Source organism: Orycteropus afer, unplaced genomic scaffold (assembly GCF_000298275.1).
Source record: "Orycteropus afer afer isolate SDZICR_OR568_19922 unplaced genomic scaffold, OryAfe1.0 scaffold01054, whole genome shotgun sequence".
NCBI classification, from domain to species: Eukaryota; Metazoa; Chordata; class Mammalia; order Tubulidentata; family Orycteropodidae; genus Orycteropus; species Orycteropus afer.
The window spans coordinates 125,335-150,239 of NW_006922641.1; the positions used below are offsets into that span (position 1 = coordinate 125,335).

The following is a 24,905-nucleotide window of genomic DNA, read 5'->3' on the forward strand; positions in this document are numbered from 1 at the left end:
AGGCCTGGGGGGGGGCAGTGTGAACAAAAGCATGATGGCGGGAAGTCACTGTGGAAGTTGAGTGTATTATTCATTTGCCAGCCAGGGCTCTTGAGGGAAGGGTTGCTTTGTTGAGGACGCTGAGGAGGGGTGGGAGAAGGGTGGCCTGGGGGTCACAGTGCCAAGTTGTGTGACCTGAGCAAGTCCTTTCCCCTCCCTCAGGGACTCAGTGCCTGAAGCCAGACAATAAGAGGGATGGATGCCATGATCTTTTGGATCCCTTTAAACTTTGAGATCCTGGGACTGTGATTCAAGGGGAGGCTCTCCAGAGTGTGGGGGTGAGAGGGAAGAAGAGACCCTGGGAGATCCTGAGGAACTCTGGAGCCAAGCGCCCTCCCTGAGGACCAGGCCCTGATAGGCGTTCTTTCCACCTTATTGTTTCTTGGCCCCTCGCTTCTGCACAGGGAACAGCGAATGCCGCCAGAGTGCAGGCCTGGCACCTCTGCCCTTTGCTTTTTGTGGCCTGGGAAGTCGCCAGCGAGAGGAGGGGACTTTGGGCCAGGGCACCAGCCAGCGTGAAGCAGGCTGGCGACCTCATTGCTGCCCCTCCCACATAGGGGAGTCCCAGATCTGAGCAAGAGCCTCCCGCAACCAGATCAGTTTCTAGGACACCTGCTGGCCGAGGCCTTGACAAAGAACACTGTCGCTTCAATAAAAGTTATCTGACTTAATATCCTGTTGGTGCCGAGTCACATACTACCCCAGCTTCTAAAAAACCCACTAATGAATTTAATTAGTCCCTGGCCAGTGTTCCTGCTCCCTCCCTCCCTCCCCCAACAATGAAAGCAAGCAGGCCTTGGGGGGGTACCATTCGAAGCCACCGCTCATTCAGCACCTGCAACTCTCTCCCACAGTCTTGGGGCAGGATTATGGCTATGCCAGGCCAGGCCTGGTCCTGTGGCCACTAAATGCCTGTCTAGGCCCCTCCCACTGTGCAGCCCTTACCCCAAGATGAGGGTTAGCAAAAATGACTCTCTGGGCCCTCTCTCTCTGTTAAATGATAGAGAGTGATTGGGCAGGCGATGTGGCGAGAAGCTGAGTTCAGTTCGGACATTTTGGAGTTGGGATTGTCTCCTCTCCCTGCCATCAGTTGTAGAGTCATGGGTTATATACCCTTTGTGCCTTCATTTCACTCCACCACCTCGGGTCCCTCTACTCCTCTCCAGTTATGTAAAGACATGCCTAAATGACACAAATCAGACCAGGCAATTGAAAAGCACATTGAGATCATAACAGAGTTTTTGCCTCCATGAACTCACTGGCTTTTCACCACAACCCCTTGAGCTAAGTAGGACATTATCCCCATCCTTATCCTCATCTTAAAAGATGAGGACAGTGAAGCTGGGGAGTGGCAGGACCTGCCTAAACTCCAAGGCAGAGCTGGCTCTTCGGGCTGGGAAGCCTGCTCTTGCAGTCTGCAGGGCCTTCTGAGACCCTCGCCTAGGCTGTGGTTGGCAGCCCGTCATACTGTGGTTCCTTCTCCGTAGCTGGCCCAGGCTTGCTTTGGGCCCCCGAGTTGAAGCGGCCCTATTTTCTGCAGGGTGCCCCTCCCCCGCCTTCCCTCTGCCAGTCACTCTTCACTTCCCAGAAGCACCTAGTGCCCCTGGAGCACTCCCTCTAGGGGGTGCTCTTTTGGTTTTCACAGGCAAGGCCCTGAGGAGATGCGCTGCTGAGGAAATTGGGTTCCCTTTGTAAGTAACCCTCCCCCTCCTCTTCCTCCTCTTCCCTTATTGGGGCTTCTGTAGTGCTCTTCTTGCCACATAACCACAACCCAAAGAGCTGGGGCGGGGTGAAGGTAGCAAGGACAGGGGGGACTGGGAGCACTCCACCAACCAGGCAGCAGCCTGCCCCTCTGGCAAGACCCCCAACCCAGGTGAAGAGTTGAGGAGTTGGCCCTTTCCAAGCCAATAGCTGCAACTCTCCAGCCCCACCCTGTTCCTGAGCCAATGGGAGACTGGGGACTTAATAGCCCCTGCCCCCTGCCCCCCTCTTGCTCTGAGGGAGGTCACCTGAAACTCCTCTGGCTGAGGGGCTTTGCAATTTTCAGAGTGCTTTCCCCGCTGCCATCTCTGTTTCCCTAGACTCCCTGGTAAGTACCTGCTAAGACTGGGTTACGCTCAGCCCTCAGCCACTTTAAGCAGGAGTGAAACCACAGCCCAGAAAGGTGGCTGACTATTCCAGGGTCATACGTGTATGCAGGGTACAGCCACGAGAGGACCCCCTTCCCCACTCCCAGCCCTGCCGAGCATACTCTGGAGGTGCCCAGTGGTCCCCTGGAAAAAGCAGAGAGAACGTTTCTTTGCCTGCCATCTCCTGCAGCCTAACCACTCCTCCACTGGGGCAGCTCGAGGCCTGGGAAAGGAGAAGCAGCACTCAGGGCTGAGAGAGAGAGTAGCAGGTAGAGCTGGCAATGAGTTCAGGGCCAGCCTCCGCATCAGAGTGGTGACGAGCCCTACAGTAGAATCAGGCAGTGACCGAGAGGCAAGGCAGGAAACTGGGTTTTTTGTTAATACGCACAGAGAAACCTCAACCAACAGAGCTTGCAAAACCTTTCTTTTTTTCCCCCCTCCCTCTTCCTGATTTCATCTCAGATGGAGGGGGGGGTGGTGGAAAGAAAGGAATAGAGGAGAAGAAGCTGACAAAATAGCTGCGACCAGGGCCCCTTCTCCGGGAGAGGCCCTTCTCTCCCAAAGAGGAAGATTTAGCTGCTGAGTAGAGTCCAGCCCTAACTGGGCCAGAGTCATGGGTTTGAGTCCCTTGGCTGGGTTAGTTCTACTCTGTCCATGGCTACAGATTGGACCCCTGACTCTGGCCTTGACTCTGAATCTTAAACACACGCGATGGTCACATGGGGCAGCATAAGTCTTTGCTGCTTGAGGAATATTCGCTGGAGGAGGGGCTGTTTTTAAGTGGAGGGTACAGCTGTTGCTGGGGTAGTTTCCATTTTGTTTGTGGTTGTGGGGGAGGGGTGTTGAGGGAGTGGGAAATGGCATGAAGGAAATTGTCACTTCCTTTCCAGAGAATTCCAGAAAGGAATTCTCATGGAGACAGGGTATTTCACGGAGGACAGGGTATTTCAGGAGTGAGAACTGGCTCCCAGAAGACGAGAGACTGGGAAAAGAGTATTCTGCTTTGTGGCCCAGCTGACCATCTGGCCCCCATGTTTCTTGGCATGCGTGAAAGTGCCACGGGTGTTACCAGCAATTCTGTGAGAGCCATTGGCTCAGGCGAGTGGGATAGATTTAAACTCACGCTACAGGGACTGCAGACGTGGCTCTCACATAGGGGCTGCTTCCTGTAGGGGAGGCACCGCTGGGTGGGCGCTGGACACTACTTGACATGTTCCAGTGACAGACTCAGAAAGGGTCTGTGCGTCTGAAGGCGGCCAGACTATGCTGAGGCTGAAGCACCCCAAACCACTTCTGTTTTGCTTTGGGTTTGAAATGCAGTGGGAACCACAGTGGGCCAGAGGTGTGCGTTTGCAGGCTGGGGACAGCGCGTGACCTCTCTTGCTCACTCACTCGCTCTAGTGGCATAGGGACTCACACCCAGCAACCAAGGGCAGGGACTCTCGCAAAGGCTTTATTTGCAGCCCATGGAGCCAGGCCGTGGAGCTAGGAACCCTTCAGGGCCTCGACTGAGCAGAGCTCTTGCCACCCTGGGAGAAGACTTCGACTTTGACTGGAGCCAGCTGTGTGCTGCAGCGATGAACCAGGGCGGGGCGGGGGTGGGGGATTCAACACCAGTTGCTAAGGGCTCCCAGGCACCTCAATTCCTTCAGCCAAGTGTCTGTGTGTACCCCCAGCCCCCTACTTGGCCGGCCAGGCAGTGTCCAGGGCTCCAGGCCACTGAAGCTGCCTCCCAGCCAAAGGGCTCTTGTATGGAGGCCAGAGAGGGGAGCCCCTGGTGTGGGCCTCTCTGGCCGTCAGTCAGCGGGGCGGGCTTTCTGTGCTGGTGGCTTCTTTGGTTTCAGGTTCCTGGGAGAGGGAGGTTATTTTGAGGGACCGGGTCTGGGGGTGGGGTGGGGGGGGTTCAGTCCTCTGCAGGGGAGAGTGAGCGAACATGCAAACGTCTCCCCAGCTCTCACTTTCAAATCCTCAAACATCTGACGGGGGAGGGGAAATGTTCTGGCCTGGAAGGTTTCACTGGGGAGGGGGAGGGGCTTTTTAGCCTTGGCCTAGAGAGTGGGAAGCGAGTTCCACCCTGGACCCCTTCCCAGTAGCCCCCTACCACCACCTGAGCTTCAGGGTAGAGCCTGGGACAGAACAAGATCCCCAATGTCATTCTTGGGTGCTGGGTACCATCTCACAATCCTGGACTACTCCTGAATTTAGAGCTTGAAACATGCCAACCAGATGGAAGAAGGCGACTAGGTTAGCCCCGCCCTTTTATTTCAAGCCTCTTCTCTTGAGGACTGCCAAGGGGTCCATGCAACGGAGTGGAAAGTGACCTTCCCTCCCCTCACCCCACCTCCAGTAGAGTGGTACTTTGGGGGACCCACCCCCAGGACCCGTGGGCCACTGACAGATCGCTGATGGCACTTTCTTCCTGGGAAGCAGCCAACTTGGAATTTGCTCTGTGTGTGGGGGGGATTGGGTGGCCCGGCCAGCCCCTGCCCCGCCCCCCCCATCTTCACCACAGCCACTTCCAGCTAGCGTCAGCCTCGGTCTGTCATTGTCACGAAGCAGCACAGGCTGGCCGGGAGGAGAAGGAACTGGCGACTCAGCTTGCGGTGCTGCAGGCCAGACCAGGGTAGCCCCTTGACACACACAGGCTCTCCCACACACGTTCCCACACTCAGGACACATGCACACTTCCTGCCCCCCCCCACACACCCACTGTTAACAGTGTGCCCCCCTGTAACTGACAATGCACCAATGTAGCACACACACAGGAGTCCTGGTGGCGCAAGGGTTAAATGCCCGGCTGCTAACTGAAAGGCTTTCGGTTCAAACCCACCCGGTGGCTGAGCAGGAGAAAGGCCTGGTGACTTGTCCAGTAAGACTGCAGCCATGGAAACCCTGTGGGGCTTTTCTACTGTCACCTGGGGCCACTGAGAGTCGGAATCGACTCAGCAGCATCCAACAACAAGAAGGCACATAACGTGCAGTCATGGTGCGTGGCCCCCACCCTGCACCCAGTGCACACATGGCTACACTCATTGCCCCATTCATTCGTTCATTCAGGCACTCATCCCACGTCTCCTACATGACAGCCTCAGCGGGAGGGGATAAGGCTTTGCCAAGAACCAGCACACAGCTGTCCTCGCCCTCAAGGAAGCCACTGGCTACTGGGGGTGGTAGGAAGATGCGTGGACATTCCCCAGGCAGTAGGCCACAGCCGTAGACTAGCAAACTTGAAATACTGATCTGCACAGAGAAGCCAGAGATGAGCAAACCTGGGTGGAAGGGCCCTGGCGGGATGACCTCAGCGCAAGGGGAGCAGACATAGGAGTTTCGTGTTTAGACAAAGTGGGATTAGGTGAAAGCGATCCCCTTTCGTTTGACGAGTGCTAGTGTGCTTGTGCAAATGCTGCTGGGGGCAGACAGACAGGCCCCTGGCAGGGTGGGGAGCTGTGGAATGCAGGCCTGGGGCAGGGGAGACAGACCTTCCAAGCATAAATGGCCCCTAGAGGCTTGGCTGGCTATGGGAAACCTGGTCAGTCAGGATCTGCCAGGGCGGGGTAGCACTCAGGGCTAGGACGCTGCCTGCCCCATGCCTCCACTCACCCTGCTTGAGGGGGACCTTGCAGGGCTCAGGCTCTCACTCACCCACTCAGAAACCCACTAGAGAAACTCAGACCTGCCAGGATGGGTTGAGCGACTTCTCGAGGTTTTTTATTAGGGGTGGGTGGAAAGGTGTGGGGGTGGGGGAGAGGGCGGAGCCAGCCCTGTGGGCTAACGGAAAGGAAGTGGGAGAGGCTTGGGTGTCTCCTGTGGGGGAAAGCGGTCATCAGGGAGGTCACCCGTGGTCCCCTCCCTTTCCTCCTCTTTCCCCCTTTCTGCAGTTCCTCATTTCTTTCCAGGCCAGGAGAAGGTTTTGCCACCCTAGCAATGCCCAGGATGCGTCAAGGAGGTAGGGGTCAAGTGTGCTGCTCCTACTGTGTGTGCATGGCTCCAGTTCTCCAGGTGCTCAAGGTTGAACTAGGCTGTGAATAACGTGCATGCGCGCGCGCTTACACACACACACACACACACACACATGCCTGTGAATACCACTAAAATCAACCCTAAGGGCCAAAGAGGGGCAGTGGTGGTTCGTGGTAGAAATTTTACCGTCCATATGAGAGACTCAGGTTCAATTCCCCACCAATGCACCACAAGCCAAGTGGGGACTTGAATGGTAGCATAGTGGCTAAAGCACTTGACTGCTCACCAGAAGGCTGGCGGTTCAAACCCACCAGCCACTCCTCGGAAGGAAGGTTGGGCAATCCTACTTCCGTAGTGATACTGCCTCGGAAACCCAAGGAGGGGTCGCTATGAGTCGGGGCCGACTCGACGGCACATAACAACAACAACAACAACAACAATGATGGCTGAACAGGTTTCAGCAGAGCTTCCAGACTACGATAGACTAGGAAGAAAGATCTGGCGATCTACTTCCAAAAATTAGCCAGTAAAAGCCCCACGGATCACAACAGTCAGTAGTGGGGATGGTGCAGGATCGGGCAGCCCTTTGTTCTATCCTGCATGGGGTTGCCATGAATCGGGGGCCAACTCAAAGGCAGCTAGCAACAACGCTAACAAGGGCCAAAGACATGGTACCTGCAAGTGGAGAAGCCCATGTTGAGGGGCTGATGGGCAGAGCAGGTTGCCTGGGAGGGAAGTCGGAGTGGGAGGGACAGCTTTGGGGGGCAGCCTAGGTGTGATGCTGAGACTGCAGTGTTGAAGACCAGCACCAGGGTTGACAGTCCTGAGGAGTGGAGACACAGAAAACCACGGGAGACCAAAGGACACACTAGCGTGTGAGGCACAGACCAAGCACGGGAGGGATTCGGGGAGCAGAGGGTATGTGTGGTGGTGGTGGGGGCTGTAGCAGACACCTTATCCAGCCCTGGAGGATGGGGATGTTTCCGCTGGCCCCTCCCCCAGCCAGGGCTCTCCTCACAAGTTCCCAGGGTGACAGTTCAATCTTGAAACTGAAAGCAAAGCTGAACCAAGAATATAAAGCCACACATAGCACCGAGAGCCTGTCCTCTCCAGCCCTGGGAGTGGGAGGGCACTGGTGAGCCCCAGGTCATCTGGCCCACCTGGCACTCTGGAGGAAGGGCCAGGTCTGAGAGTCCCTGCCCTGAGAGCTCGGTTCAGCCATCACTGTCCCTGACACAACACAACCCTATAGTGAGACAGTTCTTCCTCTGCAGACTCCACCTGTCAGAGCTGGGGTGCCCCAGCTCCCCAGGTGACTGAGCCAATGGTGACAGCGCTCTCCTCACCCACACGGCCCCGCCAACACCCTTCACACAAGATTCCTTCCCAAGCCAAGGGGATTTTGGGGCTTCCTCATGTCCTCCCTGAGGCTAAACCTGGCTTCCTCCATGGCTGCACCCTAGGAGTTAGTCTCTGGGTGCAGAGTGCCCAAAGTCCCTCCACCTGTCACCTTCTCTGGAGGAAGACAGGGATGGGGAGAGTAAGAGGCTGTGTGTCCCTGGGGCACCACAGCTCGGCCCCTTCCCACTTCAGGTGATGGACTGACTTTCTCTTCTCCCTTGTTCTTTACTTGCCTCCTTTCTTCTCCTTCCTCTTTCCTCTCCCACAGTCTTCTCTTCCTGGCAATCTTCCCTGGCATGGCCAGGTCTCTCTGGTTCACCAGCTGTCCTAGAACGTTCACTCGAGGAAGATGACTTACTCATGGCCCATCTCTCTCTTCTCCTAGGTCGCTCCTGTGGTTGGCCCAGCCCAGCATGCGGCCCTGAGCGTGGCTTAGGCCAACGCCAACTCCAGCTCTCTGCAGCCCCTGTTTTACCTTTACTGTGGCTCGGAGTGTATGCTCTAGGCTCCAAGGTGCCCTAGTAGCATCTCTTCTTCAAGAAAACCCCACAACACCAGAGGGCCCTGCAAATCCTTCAGCCAGCTCTCTGAGAAGGCAGCATGGCTATTACCTTGCAGCCCAGTGACCTGATCTTTGAGTTTGCAAGCAACGGGATGGATGACATCCACCAGGTATGAGCCCAGAGACCAAAGCACAGTCAGCTAGCATGGCCAGAAAGATAGACACACACAAGCAGGCAGCCAGCCAGTGATCCAGCCAGCTCGATGGCTGGCCAGTCAGCAAATATTGACAAAGCACCTACTACGCTTACAGCACTGTGCCTGCTTGACAACCAGACTGTATGCTACAGAGTCACTCAAGTGGCCCATCAGTAGGCACTGCGTGGTCATTTAGTGAGCCAGTTGTCCGCTTGTAGTTATGTGGCACGTGCAGCCACCAAGCCAGCCAAGCAGCTGCTAAGCAGATCAGCTGAGCTGTTGGTCGGTCAGCAGTGTGCACTGAGTGCACAAGGTGTAGACTGACAACCAGATGATCTTTTGGCCACTCCCCTTCACCCTGAGTGTCACAGTGAGAGAGGTGCTGGGATGACCACATAGCAAGAGGGAGCCCTGCCAGCTGGAAGCAACTTCAGGGTGGAGTCCAACCCCTGGCGTCTTTATACTCGTGTCTCTAGCCCTGTTGACGGGCTCTCACATGACTGTCTTTGTGGCCTCAATAACCTGAGGATTCACAAACAAGCTGGAAACGGGGTCTTTGGGTGGGAGGGAGCTGGAAACTAGGACAGCATTCTGGTGCTCACCTCCCCACTGCTCCATACCTTGCCCTGCACAGGGGCCGGGCGGGCGTGCTTTCCAGGCACTTACATGTACCCATTGGATGGTGGCCTGGCACACTCACTGCCACCCTCCATGCCTTCCACAAAATGGAGAAAGACGGAATGGAAGACTAGGAGTCAGAAGCCCTGGGTTGTGATCCCAGTTTGACCACACTGTCACCTAGACAACTCCAGTCCCTACCTTGTTCGGGCTACCAGGAAATCCAGCTGGATTAGCCATCTCTAGCAGCCCTGAAAGGAGTTCTTGTGGTGGATTGCCCAAGGCATTGACTGCTAACCAGAAGGTTGGTGGTTCAAACCCACCAGCCACTCCACAGAAGGAAGACTGGGCAATCTACTTCTGTAAAGATTTACCACCTCGGAAACCCAATGGGGGTCGCTATGAGTCAGAATCGACTTGGAGTGAGTTTGGTTTTTGTTTTAGGAGCCCCGGTGGTCCAGTGGTTAAGCACTCAGCTGCTAACCGAAAGGGCAGTGGTTTGAACCTACCAGCCACCCCCTGGAGAAAGATGAGGCAGTCTGCTTCCATAAAGATTATAGCCTTGGAAACCCTAGGGGGTAGTTCTACTCTGTCCTATAGGGTCCTATGAGTTGGATTTGATTCAATGACGTGTTATTTTGGGGAAGGGGCGTGTGCACATCAAAGCCTAATTCTGCTCTTTATCCTAAATCCCTGGGAGGAAGGAAAGCTTTGTCCAGTCTCCAGCAGCCTGCCAAAGGCTGCCCCCTAGTGGGAATTTTAGCACATTCTACTTTATATGCAGCTCTTCCCTATAGTTGTGGTGGAACACTTTTTATCAATACTGGCGTACCTAAAGTGAACCCCAGTGGTACAGTCGTTAAAGCGCTTGGCTTCTAAGTGAAAGGTAGGGGGTTTGAACCCACCAGCCACTCTGCAGGAGAAAGATGAGGCAGTCTGTTTCCACAAAGATTTACAGCCTTGGAAACCCTATGGGGCAGTTCTATCCTGTCCTGTAGGGTCGCTATGAGTCAGAATCCACTAGAGGGCAGAAATTTGGTGTGCTTAGCCCAGTGGAAGGCATAGTACAGGGATGTTGTTGTTATGTGCCATCGAGTCAGCCCCGACTCATAGTGACCCCTCCTTGGGTTTCTGAGGCAGTATCACTACAGAAGTAGATTGCCCAACCTTCCTTCTGAGGAGTGGCTGGTGGGTTTGAACCGCCAGTCTTCTGGTTAGCAGTCAAGTGCCTTAGGCACTGTGCTACCACAGCTCCCAGTACAGGGATAAGAAGAGAAAATGTCTAACCTAACATGGGCCCTCAAAGCAATTTGTCATTCTGTTTTACTTGTTTCTGGTCTACCCAGCGGAATTCCTGGTGGTGCACGTGGTTAAGTGTTCAAGTACTGGCCGAAAGGCTGCCAGTTCGAACCCGCCCAGAGGCACCTCGGAAGACAGGCCTGGTGGTCCGCTTCTGAAAGGTCATGGCCTTGGACCCTGTAGAGCAGTTCTACTCTGACACACATGGGGTCGCCTGAGTCCGAATTGACTCAAGGTCAGCGAACAACCATCTGCTCAGTGATGGCCTCTGTTTTCCACAGAGGCTATTCTCAGCTCCCACCGCCACACCTGCCCGTTCACCTTCAGCAAACAACTCCTTGTCCGCTCCCACAGAGAAATGAAAAGTCGAGGATGCCCTCAACCTCCCTCCCTTTTCCCTTTTATCTCCTCGATCACATCACCCATTCTGATTTCCTTCCCCTGGCCTGGGAAGCAAAGGGGTCTGTGGTAGTCGGGGAAAATGCCCTCCTCCCAAAATGTGAATATGCTAATCCCTGGCATCTGTGACTATGTAAGGTTAGGTGGCAAGGGGGGATGAAGTTGCATTGGAACTAAGGTTGCTAATTCGTTGACCTTAAAATAGGGAAAGTGGCCCAGATTATCCAGCCCAATGTTATCATTAAGGTCCTTATAAGTGAAAGAGGGTTCCTCGGAAGGAAGGTTGGGCAATCCTACTTCCGTAGTGATACTGCCTCGGAAACCCAAGGAGGGGTCGCTATGAGTCCAGGCCGACTCTACGGCACATAACAACAACAACGACAAGTGAAAGAGGGAGGCAGACAAGGGACAACTAGAGAAAGAGCAGCGTGAGAAGGACTTAGCCTTAGTTGCTGGCTTTGAAGATGGAGGAAGGGGCCACAAGCCAAGGAATGCAAGTAGCCTCTGGAAGCTGGAAAAGGCAAGGAAAGGGATGCTCCCCCTAGTGCCCACAGAAGGGAACACAGCCCTCCTAACACCTTAGTTTTAGCCCAGGGAGACCTGTGTTGGACTTCTGACCTCCAGAACTGTAGGATAATAAACTTGTGTTGTTTGGAGCCACTAAAAAAAAAAAAAAAAAAAAAAAAAAAAAAAAAAAAAAAAGGAAAGAAAAAGCATGCAAAGTATCACCCAGTGATGCTGTACCAAGGGCAACATCAGCCTCTACAGAGGACAGCCCTTCAGGGCTCCAAGAATTAGGAACTACATGAAGGGCCAGACTTGGGAAGGGGGGAGGGCTTCTTAGCAGGGGTGGCTGGGCCTTGAACCAGATGCCTGTCTTCTCCACAGCTGGAAGATCCCTCGGTGTTCCCAGCTGTGATTGTGGAGCAGGTACCCTACCCTGAATTAGTGCATCTGTACTCAGGCCTGGAGCTGGACGATGTTCACAACGGCATTCTAACGGACGGGACCCTGTGCATGGCGGAGAATCAGATCCTGGAGGGCAGGTTTCTGTTGGCAGGTCTGTCCTCTTCCTGGGCAGGGAAGGGCTGTCAAAGAGAGGGCTCCTGTTTTCAGGGCCCAGTAGACTACAATGGCCCCTAGTGATTCCAGGCAGCATGGGCAAGGCCCCCAGCAGTTGGAAGAGAGGGTGGTTAGGATGAGCAAAAGGTAGTGATGCTTCACAGAGGAGGGGACCTGTCTTAGTGGATTCATGATCTTTGGGGATGGGGTGGGACAATGAGGAGTGGAGGCCAGCTGGGGAGGTGTGGAGAAAAGGGTGAAATATGGCGGGCAGGGCGCTGATCCTTCCAGGCTGTCTTGTGGGATCTCTGCTTACTTAGCTCCTTAACACCATCCTCTGGGCTGGCTCTGATTCTAGCTGTACCCCTTGCCCTGTGCCCTATGTCCTGAGGGGACTTTTTTTCTCTTCCCCCTCTTTGAACTGGGGTCAGATGACAATGAGGCAACATCACCCACCATGTCAACCACTGAAGTCTTGCTCAATGTGGAATCTCCCAACAACGTCCTGGATGAGAAGCAGATCTGTAAGTTGGCACCGCGGTGACTGACTGCTCAAGGCAACCCAAAATTCTGTTCTTAAATATCACCTAACGTTATTGGACTCTCAAACACGTGTATGCTCAGGCATGTGACCATCACTATACACGTACACACACTCTTGAGTCATAATGGGAATGGGAAGGGGGGGGGTCAAGGGAGCACTGTAGATGTGGAAACGGTGGCCAGTGGCTTTTCCAGCCTCTCTACTCTCGTGTCTGGCTCCCAGAGAGACAAAGAGATATAGGATGTGACTGATTTGGGGCACTCACCTAGGACATTTAGAAATGAACCAGGCTAGGAACCTCCTCATCCCTTCCCTGTTACTGGAGGCCAGCCCCTTAAAGGGCTCGGATCCCTGCTGATCCCTGAGGGCCCCTAAGGCAAGCCCCCGCCAACTGCCTCCCCTCCTGCATATGCCCTAATGCCAAAGGGGAACTACTGCCTTACCCACCCTTTCTCAAGGAGGCGTTGTGACACACTGGGGAAAAAAGCCCTGGAGCTGAAAGTGAAGAGTCCTAGCAATTCTAATCCTGACTGTCACAAATTTTCCTTCCGGATTCACCAAGTCTTTCCTGCGTGCCAACAGGTCCCAGACAGTGACTTGCTTTGTGACTTTGACCACATGCCTTGCCATCTCTGGGTCTCAGTCAAGCAGAGGAATTGGGCTGAGTTCTCAGACTCCTTTGAGTTGTGAACTGAGTGAGTGACTAAATCAAGGTGGCTCTTTACCCTGGTTGCCACCTTGAGGCTTCCCCACCACCACCGGTGGGTTCTCAATGTGACAGGTGTGACTGGGGCAGCTTGTGTCCACAGCTCTGTAGAAGGCCCCTCCCCTCACAGTGGAAGACACCTGAGGTGTTCTTGGAAGCATTTTGCACTGGGTGCTATGTCGAACAGCACCCTCTCTTCTGGGGCCTGCCCATCTCTCTAGCCTTGGGAGAGCCCCTGTGACAAGCCCCACTCACCTCAGGCCTTCCCTCTTGCAGTCAGCACCTCTGAAATGCTCCCAGACTCAGACACTGCTCCAGCCGTCTCTGTGCCCAACTACCTGTTTCCTGCCTCTGAACCTGAAACCCTGAGCAGGGGTGGTGACACTGGTGACCAGGAGGGGCACTCTCTGGAGGAGAAGAGCTTCCCAGAGGAGAATGCTAAAAAGACTGGAAAATCAAAGAAGAGAAGTAAGTGCACGTGTGCGTGTGCAAATGCACGTGCACATGTGTGTGTGTGTGTGTGTGTGAGGAGCTGGGCAGTGGGTGGAAGGGTCAGGGAGACCATAAGGGAGGACCAAGCCATGGCTCATGGTCATGCTAAGAGGTCAGTTCTTTGGTGTGGCAGCGAGGTTCTAACAGGCACCCCATCTGTTAACGTCTGGCCTTCATGGGCTGGCCTACCCAAGGCCTGCCATTTCTCCTCAGCTCCTGTCTGCCCCACAAGATGTAAGCGCTTCCAGAAATGCAGAGGATCCTCATGGGCTGAGGCCTAGGCTGCCAGTTCAGACCCCAGGCTTATACCTCAGGGGCCTCTGCCTATCAAAGATGAGTCATCCACCATGTGCTTATCTCCCTTCTGTGGCGCTTATGAAGTTGAGGTCACACATGGGAGAGGGCTCTGGGCTTTGCCAAGCCCTGGTGTTACTGATTTACTCAGGTGACAAGCTGGTTGATATCACCTCGTCAGCATGGCAACTAGAATGCAGCGCCACCTGGCCTGCCTTTAGGCTGCCTCTCCATTCCAAAACCTAGGGTCAGCAGAGAATGTTCTTAGGACATTGACTGAAGGAGCCCTGGTGACAACGGTTAAGCATTTGGGTGCTAACCTAAGGGTTGGCGGTTCAAATTGACCCAGTGGCTCCATGGGAGAAAGACCTGGTGATCTACCTCATAAAGATGACAGCCTAGAAGACCTTATGGGACAGTTCCACTCTGCCACATGGGGTTGCTATGAGTTGGAATCGACTCAATGGCACCTAACAACGCAACACCAATACATTTCCCCATGGCCTAGATGCATTTAAAGTGCTACGTTTGGGTCTGGAAATGAAGGCGGACCATTGAGCAGGGTGGACCCCTGATAGCTGAGCCTCCAGCCCCCATGACTTGCTGCCTCCACCCCACCGGCTGAGCTCCCGGGCCCTCCCTCCCTCAGCTCACCATGATCTCAGCCTCATCCTGCTCTCCCACTCCCTCTCACAGTCCGGAAGACAAAGGGCAACCGAAGTACCTCACCTGTCACTGACCCCAGCATCCCCATACGGAAAAAATCCAAGGATGGCAAAGGTATGGCTGGGAGGACAGTGAGGTGGGAGGGAAACCCTTTCTCTGCCTCCGGGGTTCCCAGGCGACCCCTGACTGCCTGCTCATCTGCAGGCAGCACCATCTATCTGTGGGAGTTCCTCCTGGCACTTCTGCAGGACAGAAACACCTGTCCCAAGTACATCAAGTGGACCCAGCGAGAGAAAGGCATCTTCAAGCTGGTGGACTCCAAAGCTGTGTCCAAGCTGTGGGGGAAGCAGAAAAACAAGCCTGACATGAACTATGAGACAATGGGGCGGGCCCTAAGGTAGGCAGCTGCTGCGGCACAGGGTCCCTATCCGGTGACCATCACCAAGCACTGCTTTAGGTCCAAAGAGTCTCTCCTATTGTAATGGAGGCGTGACTAGTCCTTTGAGGACTTGGCTCTTATAGGCCTCCCATCTGCTCGCCCCTGGACCTCTGGGAGGGAAAACCCCCTTCCTCTTGCACCTCTGCCCTAGCCTTGCCTCTTTTTATAGCAAGAAGAGCATTTTGGGACTTCCCACCCCCAAGAAGGGCTCTCTTTGTGTTTTGCAGGCCAGAGATGCAGGGAGACAGGCTTGAGTTGGTCTCTCAGGCTAGGAGATGGCTGAAAGCCTGGCCAACTGTCCCCTCACTTATGTTCCATCCCTATTCACCCCTGTCCTTCACCCCAAAGCAAGGTGGGGTTTGGCATTTAAAAACCTTTAATTATCATCGAGTCTCTGATGGGGGGGGGGGGCGGCAGGAATCTTTGACATTTCCTAAAAGCCTTCCAAGTCCAAGACTTGCACTTACTCTTGTCCTTGCCCTTGGTCTCCTGCTTGGCTCCCCTGCCAGCCTCAGTCTCCTGCCTCTGCAGTCCTCCTATAGCACGGTGTGTCAGGGAGAGAGAGTGGGATGGCCTCACCACTCAGTCCCTAACTGACTCCCCACTCTTCAATGTGTGTCCCTCAGATATTACTACCAGAGAGGAATCCTTGCCAAAGTGGAAGGGCAGAGGCTGGTGTACCAGTTTAAGGAGATGCCCAAAGACCTGGTGGTGATTGAAGATGAGGACGAGAGAAGTGAAGCCACAGCTGAGTCCCCTCAGGCCTCCACCTCCTCCACTTCTTCCACCGCCACCACCCGCCGAGCCAGCTCCAGGGTCTCATCCAGAGCCACCACCCAGGGCAAGGGTGGTCTTTCCTGGGAGAAGCCAAAGGTTGCACACGTTGGTCTACAGCCATCCGCGAGTCTGGAACTGGGCCTGTCTGTAGATGAGGAGATTCCCACTACCTCCACTGTGCGTGTCTCTCCACCAGACAGCCAGGCCAAACTCACCCAGGCCATGAGGTAAGAGCAGCAGACTAATTAGGATTCTACCCATAACAGCTTGGGTGTGTGTGTGGGGGTCAGTCTTGAACTTCTTGCAAAGCTCTTCTGTGTCTCTGGCCTCATGGGTCTCTCACAGAATCCCTAGGATGCCAGTGGGGCACTGTTGGTCAAGAGAGGAAAAAGTGACTTGCCCAACCAAGGTCACACACCGAGGTAATGGGAGAGCCAGCACTTGACCTGGGGGAGGCTTCTGCCACCCGCTGGGGCTGCTCCTGGCATACCAGTGTTCTCCTCCAGGCAGCCCCCCCAGATGCCTACCCACCGTGGCCCATTCCCTCTGAGCGCCTTTCACTCCGAAGAAGAGGCGGCAGAGGATGCTGCAGAGTCGTCTGCACTCCCTTCCTCAGGACCTCCAGGCCCAGCCAGAAAGTTCTCACTACTCCTGGTCCCTGCTACTTGTTGTTGTCATTCGGTGCTGTCAAGTCATCTCTGACTCACAGCGACCTTATGTACAACAGAATGAAACACCGCCCGGTCCTGTGCGAGCCTCTTGATCCCTGCTAGACCTGAGCCCATCGCTGCAGCCACTGTGTCAGTCCATCTCGTTGAGGGCCCTCCCCTTTTACGCTGACCCTCCACTTTACCGAGCATGATATCCTTCTCCAACATGACAACCTGACCAAAGTAGGTGAGACAAAGGCTGGCCATTCCGGATGCACTTCTTCCAGGACAGATTTGTTAGTTCTTTTAGCAGTCCATGGTACTTCCAGTATTCTTCGCCAGCACCACAACTCAGAAGCATCAAGTCTTCTTCAGGCTTGCATGCTAAGGTGCCCCCAATTCGCTCTGAAAAGGTTGGACTTTTTCCTGGTTCTGCATCATGTACCTCTCACCTCACTGGTGTACTCTTCTAATGAGAAGAGGCGACAGAGTAGAATGGTGAGGGGACATGGGCTCTGGAGTCAGCAAGCCTCGATGTGAGTCCCTGCTCTACTACGTAGTAGCTGTGTGCTTTTGGGCAAGTTACATAACCTCAGTTGCCTCCAATAGTAAAATCCGATTATTAATCCTATAAATTTTGGGGCTGTTAGGAGGATTGAGTGAAATACTGCACATAAAGCACTCAGAATGATCCCTGACCTGCACTAAGCACTCAATAAACGTCAGCTACAACCAGGTCCCTGGGTGGTGCAAATGGTTTCCACTCAACTATTAAACCCAAAGGTTGATGGTTTGAACCCATCCAGCAGCACTATGGAAGAAGGGCCTGGCAATCGGCTTATATAAAGACCGTAACCAAAAAAACCCTATGGAGCTGTTCTACTCTGTGACACACGAAGTTGCCATGGGTCAGAATCGACTTGTCAGCAACAAGTAAAACCACCCCCCCCCCAAACACCTTCAGCTTCCCTCCTCCTGGGCCCTCTTTTCGAACCAATTGGGGCATACCTATGGTCTTAACCAAATCTGTTTTCTGTTTCTTCTCAGTACTTCTTCCATGCCCAGCAACATCCACCTAGGAGTGGCCCCTGTGGGGTCAGGCTCAGCCTTGACCCTGCAGACAATCCCGCTGACCACGGTCCTGACCAACGGGCCTCCCGCCAGTACTACTGCTTCGACCCAGCTGGTTCTCCAGAGTGTTCCACCTGCTTCATCCTTCAAGGACACCTTCACTTTGCAGGCCTCTTTCCCTCTGAACACCAGTTTCCAAGAGAGCCAGGTGGCAGCGCCAGGGCCTCCACTGATTCTCAGTGGCCTCCCTCAACTTCTGGCTGGGGCCAACCGCCCAGCCAATCCAGCACCAGCCCCACTCACGGGGGCTGGACCAGCAGGGCCCAGCTCTCAGCCCCCTGGGACTGTCATTGCTGCCTTCATCAGGACTTCCGGTGCCACAGCAGCCCCTGGGGTCAAGGAGGGGCCGCTTAGGCCCTCCTCTTATGTGCAGGGCATGGTGACTGGGGCCCCCATGGAGGGGCTGCTGGTGCCTGAAGAGACCCTGAGGGAGCTCCTGAGAGATCAGGCTCACCTTCAGCCACTCCCAACCCAAGTGGTTCCCAGGGGTTCCCAGATTCAGAACCATATGGGGAACCAGACTTTCTCTGCACCCAGCCACCCCACTGTTGGGCTGACCCCAGTAGCTGAACTTGAGCTCTCGTCAGGCTCAGGGTCCCTGTTTATGGCCGAGTCTAGTGTGACCACCTCTGGAAGCCTGCTGGCCAGATCCCCCACCCCAGCCCCCTTCTCTCCATTCAACCCAACCTCCCTCATTAAGATGGAGCCCCATGACATATAAGCAAAGGGGTTGGGGAAGGGTGGCCCACTAGGCCGAGTTGAGGAGCATTTCATTTAGGGCCTTCCTCTAGTGGAGACTGACTTGCGCAGAGTACCCTGCCCTCACATTTCAGCCCCCACCCCTGCCTGGCATCACCGTGGCCAAGCTGCACCCAGTTTGAGCCTTGCTGGCATCAGACCATGGCCCTCAAGAGTATCAGAGGATATGCTCTTGTCAGGTTAATGGCCCAACCTGGTGATGGAAGGGAAGCCTCCTGGGCCAGGGAGAAGTCAGTGGCCAGGCCAGGGCTTAGAGAGACGTGGCCTCCTGCCTGAGGGCAGTTCACCAGCCACATTCCCTGCACAGGGAACTTGCTATCCCATATGTGAATATCTTTGTATGTATTTGTGTGTCTCTGTGAGTCTCTATCTTAGTTCCTTCAGGGAGAACAGGGGTGGAGCTGTGAGGTCTTCAAGGTTACCTCTCCATGGGTCAGCCACAGACATGGGGACTTTTTTTAGTTTTAAGGGAAAAGCATGATGTAATTCCCTATGTACAATCTGAGATTCAGTTGCTCTGGGACGACGGGGTACAGGTTGGATCCTCCAGATCTAGAGAGCTGTCACAGTTGGTACAGGTCCCAGATAAGCGAGCTACAATGTACATGGGATGGGGGTGCAGCTGGAAAGGACGAGAAGGCCGAGTGGTATAAAACCACGAAGCGGGAGAGGAGAACTCAGTGTTAGGCAGCCTCCGGCACAGGCCAGCCTGAGGCACCTTCCCGGAGTTTGGGGTACTGCTCCAGAGTGCTTTGTTGAAGGGTTAGTCAGAAGCAAAGTGCCCCTCCGTGGTCAGAGCCAGCCACAAAATCAGGCCGGGCGGAATTCATTGAACTTTCATGCCTTCGCCATGGGCCGTTTCCAGAACCCCAGCCTCCACAGGACAGCAGCCCGCTTTGGCACCCTGGCCTACGTTCTCGGCAGGTGGTTGCCGGGGCCTTTTCCAAGGCACTTCGGGGTGGACTCCAGCCTCCAGCCTTTTGGTGAGCAGTGGAGTGCGTTAACCCACGTTCACCATTTCCACCCCCGGAGACTCTGCATTCCTTTTGCCCCCGGCTACTTCCCAGCTGTGAGGCGTTGCTGGGGAGAGCCCCCGGAGCGATGTGGGCCGGGCCCTCCAGCACTCTGCTCCTGCCACCCAGCCTGCCTTCTACTCATCTCATGGGGTTATTAACCCACCCTCATCCCTGGTGGCTCCCGCACACTTTCTCTAGTAGATGCCCCTCATCTGTAACCCTCCTTCCTCCCGGGGTGGCTCCCGTCTCCACATCACTCCTCTGTCGTCTTTCTGAGGAAGGGTCAACCTATTCTCTTGTAAAGCCAACCCCGGAGCTGAAGACCTGAGTCCTCTCCCCTCGCCCCACTTGGAATCAGCCTCTCTCTCTCCCGCCAAGTTTTGGGGCAAGGCTAAGATGTGTCAGCCGTGGAAACAGCCACATCTTTCTGGTGAATTTGGCTGGTGTGAATCCGTGCCTCCGGACGTGCTTAGGTCCTTGGTACAAAGCTGTGCACTTGGCCTACCTACCTCCCCTGTGTTGCTCTTCTCCCTTCTCCACGTCATTCTCTCCCACTCTCTTCTCCTTGTGCGGGTGCGTTTACTACACATCCCCAGCAGATGGCATTAAAATGTCTTTTTCTAATAAAATCAGTTACGACAATTTCCTGGTGGTTGAAAGTGAAGCATCCTGAGAAGGGATTGCCTTTGTGATACGGGCACACATGCGCTGCATGGGCTGGGGCAGCTCTGGCCCCTCCTGAAATCTGGTTTCCGTCGCTCCCTGCAAAGCTCATCTTTCGAAGGTCACCAGATACCCTTACGGTCAAATACAATGTCTTCTTCACAGTTTTCGGCTCCTATGACCCCTCACAGCACAGGACACTACTTCTCATGCCCTCTGTCCGCACTAGCCTGGTTCTCCTGCCCTGTCCTCTGTGCCTGTGCTAGCTTCTCATGTACAGCTTTAAATGTGGATACTCCCTAAGGGGCTCATCCATTCCTGTGGTTCCAGCTTGGCTCTTTGGGGATGAGCCCTAAGTCTAGAATGCCAGTCCCTTCTTTCCTCCCAAGCTCCTGGCAGACTGGTGGGCTGCCAGCCTTTTCCACCTAGATGCCACACGCATACACACACACACACACACACACACACACGTTTCCAAAACAATGAAAACGTTCCCGCCTTGCTTATTTCTGTTCATGATAGCACCATTTCCCTGACTTTCTAACCTTGAAATAGCAGAGCCTGTCCACTGGCTGCCTTCACTTGTCCCTCTTCTCCCATCTCCAGAGATCAAGCGCAATTTACCACAACTCTAAAATCTGGTCTTTCTTCTAAGTTCCTGGAGCCATGAGCTTAAATCCAACCACCTAGCTTCCCTCCCGTGGACATGTCAGTGCCTCTGCAGCGTCATCAGCGGTGCCCCCTCTGATCTGCCAGGTCACCAATTCCGTCCTGCTTAAGAGCCCCCTTGGCTCCTCACTGCCTACAGGTGGGAGTGAACTCAAAATATTTCACCCCCAAGCCACCTAGGTGTTGGCATGAACTCTTTAGTTGCTGGATCATGAGGCAATCCAGGGCTCCTGGAGGAGTTGGGGGGCACTTGGAGGGCTCAGGGCAGTAGTTCGAGTATTTCAAGTTTAGCATCAGCCTTGCCTTCAAACAGAGTCCTGAATCATTGGCCCGGCACTCGAGGCCCCTTCCCATCAGGTTGTAATGGACTTTTCCAATCGTCTCTCCCACTGTTCCTCCACATGAAGGCACCCTTCCAATCAAACTGATGGACTCATGGGCCTCTGAGCATGCCTGGGCCTTTTCCCTCCTCTTCACTTGGTTCTGCTCAGCAACAATGTTCCTAGCATCTCTCTTCCTACCAAGTGCCGTCGACTCTGATTCCCGATGACCCCGTGTGTGTCAGTGGAACTGTGCTTCATGTGGCTTTCTTAGCTGTGATTTTTAGAAGCAAATCACCAGGCCTTTCTTCCAAGGCACTTCTGGGTGGACTTGAACTTTCGGTTAGCAGCCGAGCCCCTCTAGGACCAACTAAATCGCATCAGTTCTTGAAGACTCAACTCGTGGAAGCCGCCTCCCCCATGCCAGCCTAGCCTCTTAAGTGAGGTCTTGATTTGGAACTCACAGCAATCACCAGTCATATAGCGAGTGATCGTGACCAGTCTGTGACATGTCCTCTATTACAATCACTGTTACTGTTACTGAAATCTTCAACAACCTATACTTACTTAGTCTCCCAATTAATGAATTACGTCTCGAGGGGCGGGGGACTGTATCTCATGCAGAACAGGGAAGACTCTGAGAACATACTGAGCAGCAACAGACGGTTACTGATTAAGCTGGTAGGAGAGAGGGAACCAACTTTGAGGTAGGTGACCTCTGACCTCCCACATGCAGAGGCACTCAGTCCTGGTGTTCCACTGCCTGGGGCTCGGTACCCTCATGACACCACCACCCCTCAACCTTAGCATCGGAGATCTGTTACTACTTTGAACACCCTCTGTCCCTCAAGAGACTTCCCTGTCCAGTTTCCTTCCTACTCCAGGTGTTCTGCTAAAGTAACCTGTGCTGATATACTTATGGGAGAGGGCAAGAGAGAACCTCAGAAGGCAGGCTCATTTGAAGAGGGGTCATGTGGCAGACACATCCCTGCCTCTGCGACAATGCCATGGAGGGGACCCAATCCCCGCCCCCAGCAGCTGCCATGTTACTGCTTCCTCTGAGCTCCCTCTGCACTTTGTACGCACCTCTTATTGTACCACTTAGCACATTGTAGAGCCTTCATGAATGGTTTGTGTATGTTTCCCCTCCAACAGACTGTGAGCTCCTCAAGGACAAGGACTGAGTGTTAGTCACTGCTGTTCCCCAGCACCTAGCACAGTGCCTGGCACACAGTAGGTGTTCAATAAATGTTTAGTGAAAGAATGAATGAGTCTTGTCTCTAATTACCGCGACTTCAGGCCTGTACTATGTATGGCAGAGAAGAGATGTGGGAGATGGAGAGCCCATCCCAGCTTCAGACCTCATGTGACACCACCAGGCAGTTGCTTCCTTTGCTCATGTCTAGAGCCACGTCCAAGGAACGGGCTCCACGTGAACCCCAGGGTTGCTTCCAGCTGTGCCTTGCTGTCACCAGGCACAATAGGCCAACTCCTGAACTCCCTTCCTCGGCCGGCCAGCCTCTGCCTCCTTCCAGGAACTGCCTCACCACTATCTCCTCATTCCTGGGCGGGACTGAATGGCAGGGCTGTCAGGCCACAGTGGGAGGGGCGGGATAAGGAGTTATTCTGACGACCATAGCCCTTTTTGACCCCATCACGTATTGTAAGAGTGGCCAAAGCATCTGGATCCGGAGTGAGTGAGCTCATGCCTCTCTGGGCCGCTCCCAGGGCTGGAAGACCATGCCGAACGCCCGATCAGCCTCCGAGAGTCGCGGCCCTAGCACGCCGTGCGTGGACCCGGACATCCAGCAGATGGCGATGTCAAGCCGGAGACGGCGGGCGGGGGGCCTGGGCGGGGCTTGCTGCTCCCGGCGGAGGCGGCCTGCATCTTTTCCATCCCTCTGTCAGGCCCCAGCGTCCCCAACTGTCCCCCAGATGCTCAGGCCTCCATCAACGCCTCCCATTGCTCCGGAGCTTCCAACTACCCCACTTCCCCCGGAATGTAGCGGGTCGATCGAACGCCCTCTTCTCATTGGCCAGTCACACCGGCCCCGCCCCTCCGCCCGGCAGGTGAGCACGCGGCGGCCGGCCGGGGTGCTGCTCCCTCGGGGCGTGGGCTGCATCCCAGCCGCTGGCCCTGCTGGCCTACCCACCCGCTCTGCCTGCAGGGCCACCTTTACGTGGGCCGCGCGTTCCACCTTGATGTTGGCTCGGCAGCCAGGTGCCCGCTCCTGCCGTTTGCAGCGGACGGCCCTGACCGCTCGCTGCGGGATCCTGAGCTCCAGAGGGCTGGCGCGGAGCCCGGAGGCAACAGACACCAGCCTCCGGGGACACGTGGAGCCCCTGGAAAGCCCAGAACGTGGCGTCGCCCCCGCACAGCCAAGCAGGACGCCCTTGCGGCAGACCATCCCCACCCTAACCACCACTCACGAGCGCGCGCGCGAGCGCGCGCTCCAAGGCAGAGGCCGGACACAAGGAAAACACCCAGGGAGTTCTGTTATACGATATAGTGCAGGAGGGAAAGAGCTGTTTACTGCCCGATTCACCATCCTCAAAAAACGCCTAAAACCAGTTGCCCTCAGTGGACTCTGGGCAACCCAGTGTGTGTCACAGTGGACCTGTGCTCCAAGGGATTTCAATGGCTGATTCTAAATAGGGATATGGAAATAGGGGACAGTCCTTTCTCGGGGAATAATAGGAAGACTTGAGCAGGGCCTCCCTGTCATCCCCTCACCCCAAAGAACATTCTGCTAAGACTGCCATTAACCAACTTCCCTCTATAGGTTCAATGCCTTAGGTAAACGCAAACAATGCAACTATTGCCGTGGAGTCGATCGGAGTCATAGGGACCCCTCCCTGGGTTTCTGAGGCAATATCACTACGCAAAAGTAGATTGCCCAACCTTCCTTCTGAGGAGTGGCTGGTGGGTTTGAACCGCTAGCCTTCTGGTTAGCAGTCAAATGCCTTAGGCCCTATGCCACCGGAGCTCCCTAATAGGTAAACCCAAAACCCACTGCAAACCAGTCAATTCCAAGTCATAGCGACTATAAGATAGAGTGGAACTGCCCTATATGATTTCCAAGGCTATTATCTTTATGGTCAGAAGGGACCAGTCCCTGGAGAAGTATATCATGTTTGCTAAAGTAGAGGGTCAGCAAAAGTGGAGAAAATCCTCAATGAGATGGACTGACACAGTGGCTGCCAGGATGGGCTTCAGCACAGCAAAGATTGCGAGGATGGCGCGGGACCAGGCAGTGTTTTGTTCTTTTGTACATAGGATTGCGATGGGTTGGAAGCAACTCAACGGCACCTAACAACAACAAATCTTTATGGACACAGACTGCCAGATGCCTCATCTTTCTTCCAGGAGTGCCTGGTGGTTCTAACCGCCAACCTTTTGGTTAGCAGCTCAGTGCTTAACCACTGCACCACGAGGGGTCCTCCTGGGTAGGCTGGAGGAACTAACTTCCAGCACTCAAGGTGTCCTCGCCATGATTTGCCTATGATTCTCTTATTGGTAAATTGAGCCCCGTCGGGCAGACGGAGCAATGAAGGCCCCAGAAAGGGTTACTTGTCACGCACGGTGTGCCTAGGGCGTCAGTGGTGGAGCTCGCTCTAGGCCGCGATGAATGGTTTAGGAGACCATTTAATAAGAACCCACCATCCTCACCCCAATGTAGACCAAAGAGGCAGAATTAACCTCACAGCCTACACTTCCTGCCTTCTTCCTGGCAATCTGCTGGGAGGGCGGTGGGAGGACACTGGGAGAGGTGTAAGTAAAGGAGCCCCAAAGCAGGAAAACCAGAAAACTGCTATCCAGGGCCACGCATACATAGACATGGCTGGTCTGCGCGCACCCTGAAGGACCACCAACCCGCTCCTGTGAGGGCGTTTTGACTTGGCCCACAGCATCTACCTCCTACCTTAAATAGAAATCCTTAGAATACCCCCCACACCTGCCCGCCATCCTCTCTTCTCTCAAGGGACTGAATGACATTCCCCCTTTCCCCTCTCTCTCCCTATCCCACCCCAACATATTTTTATGTATTTATCAAAACAAAAGCAAACCCAAGCCCCTGACCTCTGTCACTAACCAGTTAAAAAATCTTCCCATGGTTCCCAAAACCTAAGACAAAAAGGTCCCAAGCCATGCCTCCTCCCACCCTCCCCTCC

General features: G+C 54.6%; 1 protein-coding gene across 1 annotated transcript; it reads left to right on the forward strand.

The window, feature by feature from the left end:
- Window positions 1-8,129: 8,129 nt before the first annotated feature.
- ELF4 (E74 like ETS transcription factor 4) lies at window positions 8,130-18,026 on the forward strand. Its single transcript, XM_007958624.1, has 8 exons — window positions 8,130-8,201; window positions 11,433-11,604; window positions 12,038-12,130; window positions 13,133-13,324; window positions 14,339-14,422; window positions 14,513-14,705; window positions 15,374-15,751; window positions 17,222-18,026. Exons 1-8 carry the CDS (start codon window positions 8,130-8,132, stop codon window positions 18,024-18,026), a joined length of 1,989 nt encoding a protein of 662 aa, XP_007956815.1.
- Window positions 18,027-24,905: the final 6,879 nt, after the last annotated feature.

Excerpts from the sequence above, each read along its gene's own strand:
- ELF4 (XM_007958624.1), top strand. The coding sequence starts at position 8,130 with ATGGCTATTACCTTGCAGCCCAGTGACCTGATCTTTGAGTTTGCAAGC. Across the intron at positions 14,423-14,512 it reads AAAATCCAAGGATGGCAAAG|GCAGCACCATCTATCTGTGG; the intron begins GTATGGCTGGGA and ends GCTCATCTGCAG. Across the intron at positions 15,752-17,221 it reads AAACTCACCCAGGCCATGAG|TACTTCTTCCATGCCCAGCA; the intron begins GTAAGAGCAGCA and ends GTTTCTTCTCAG.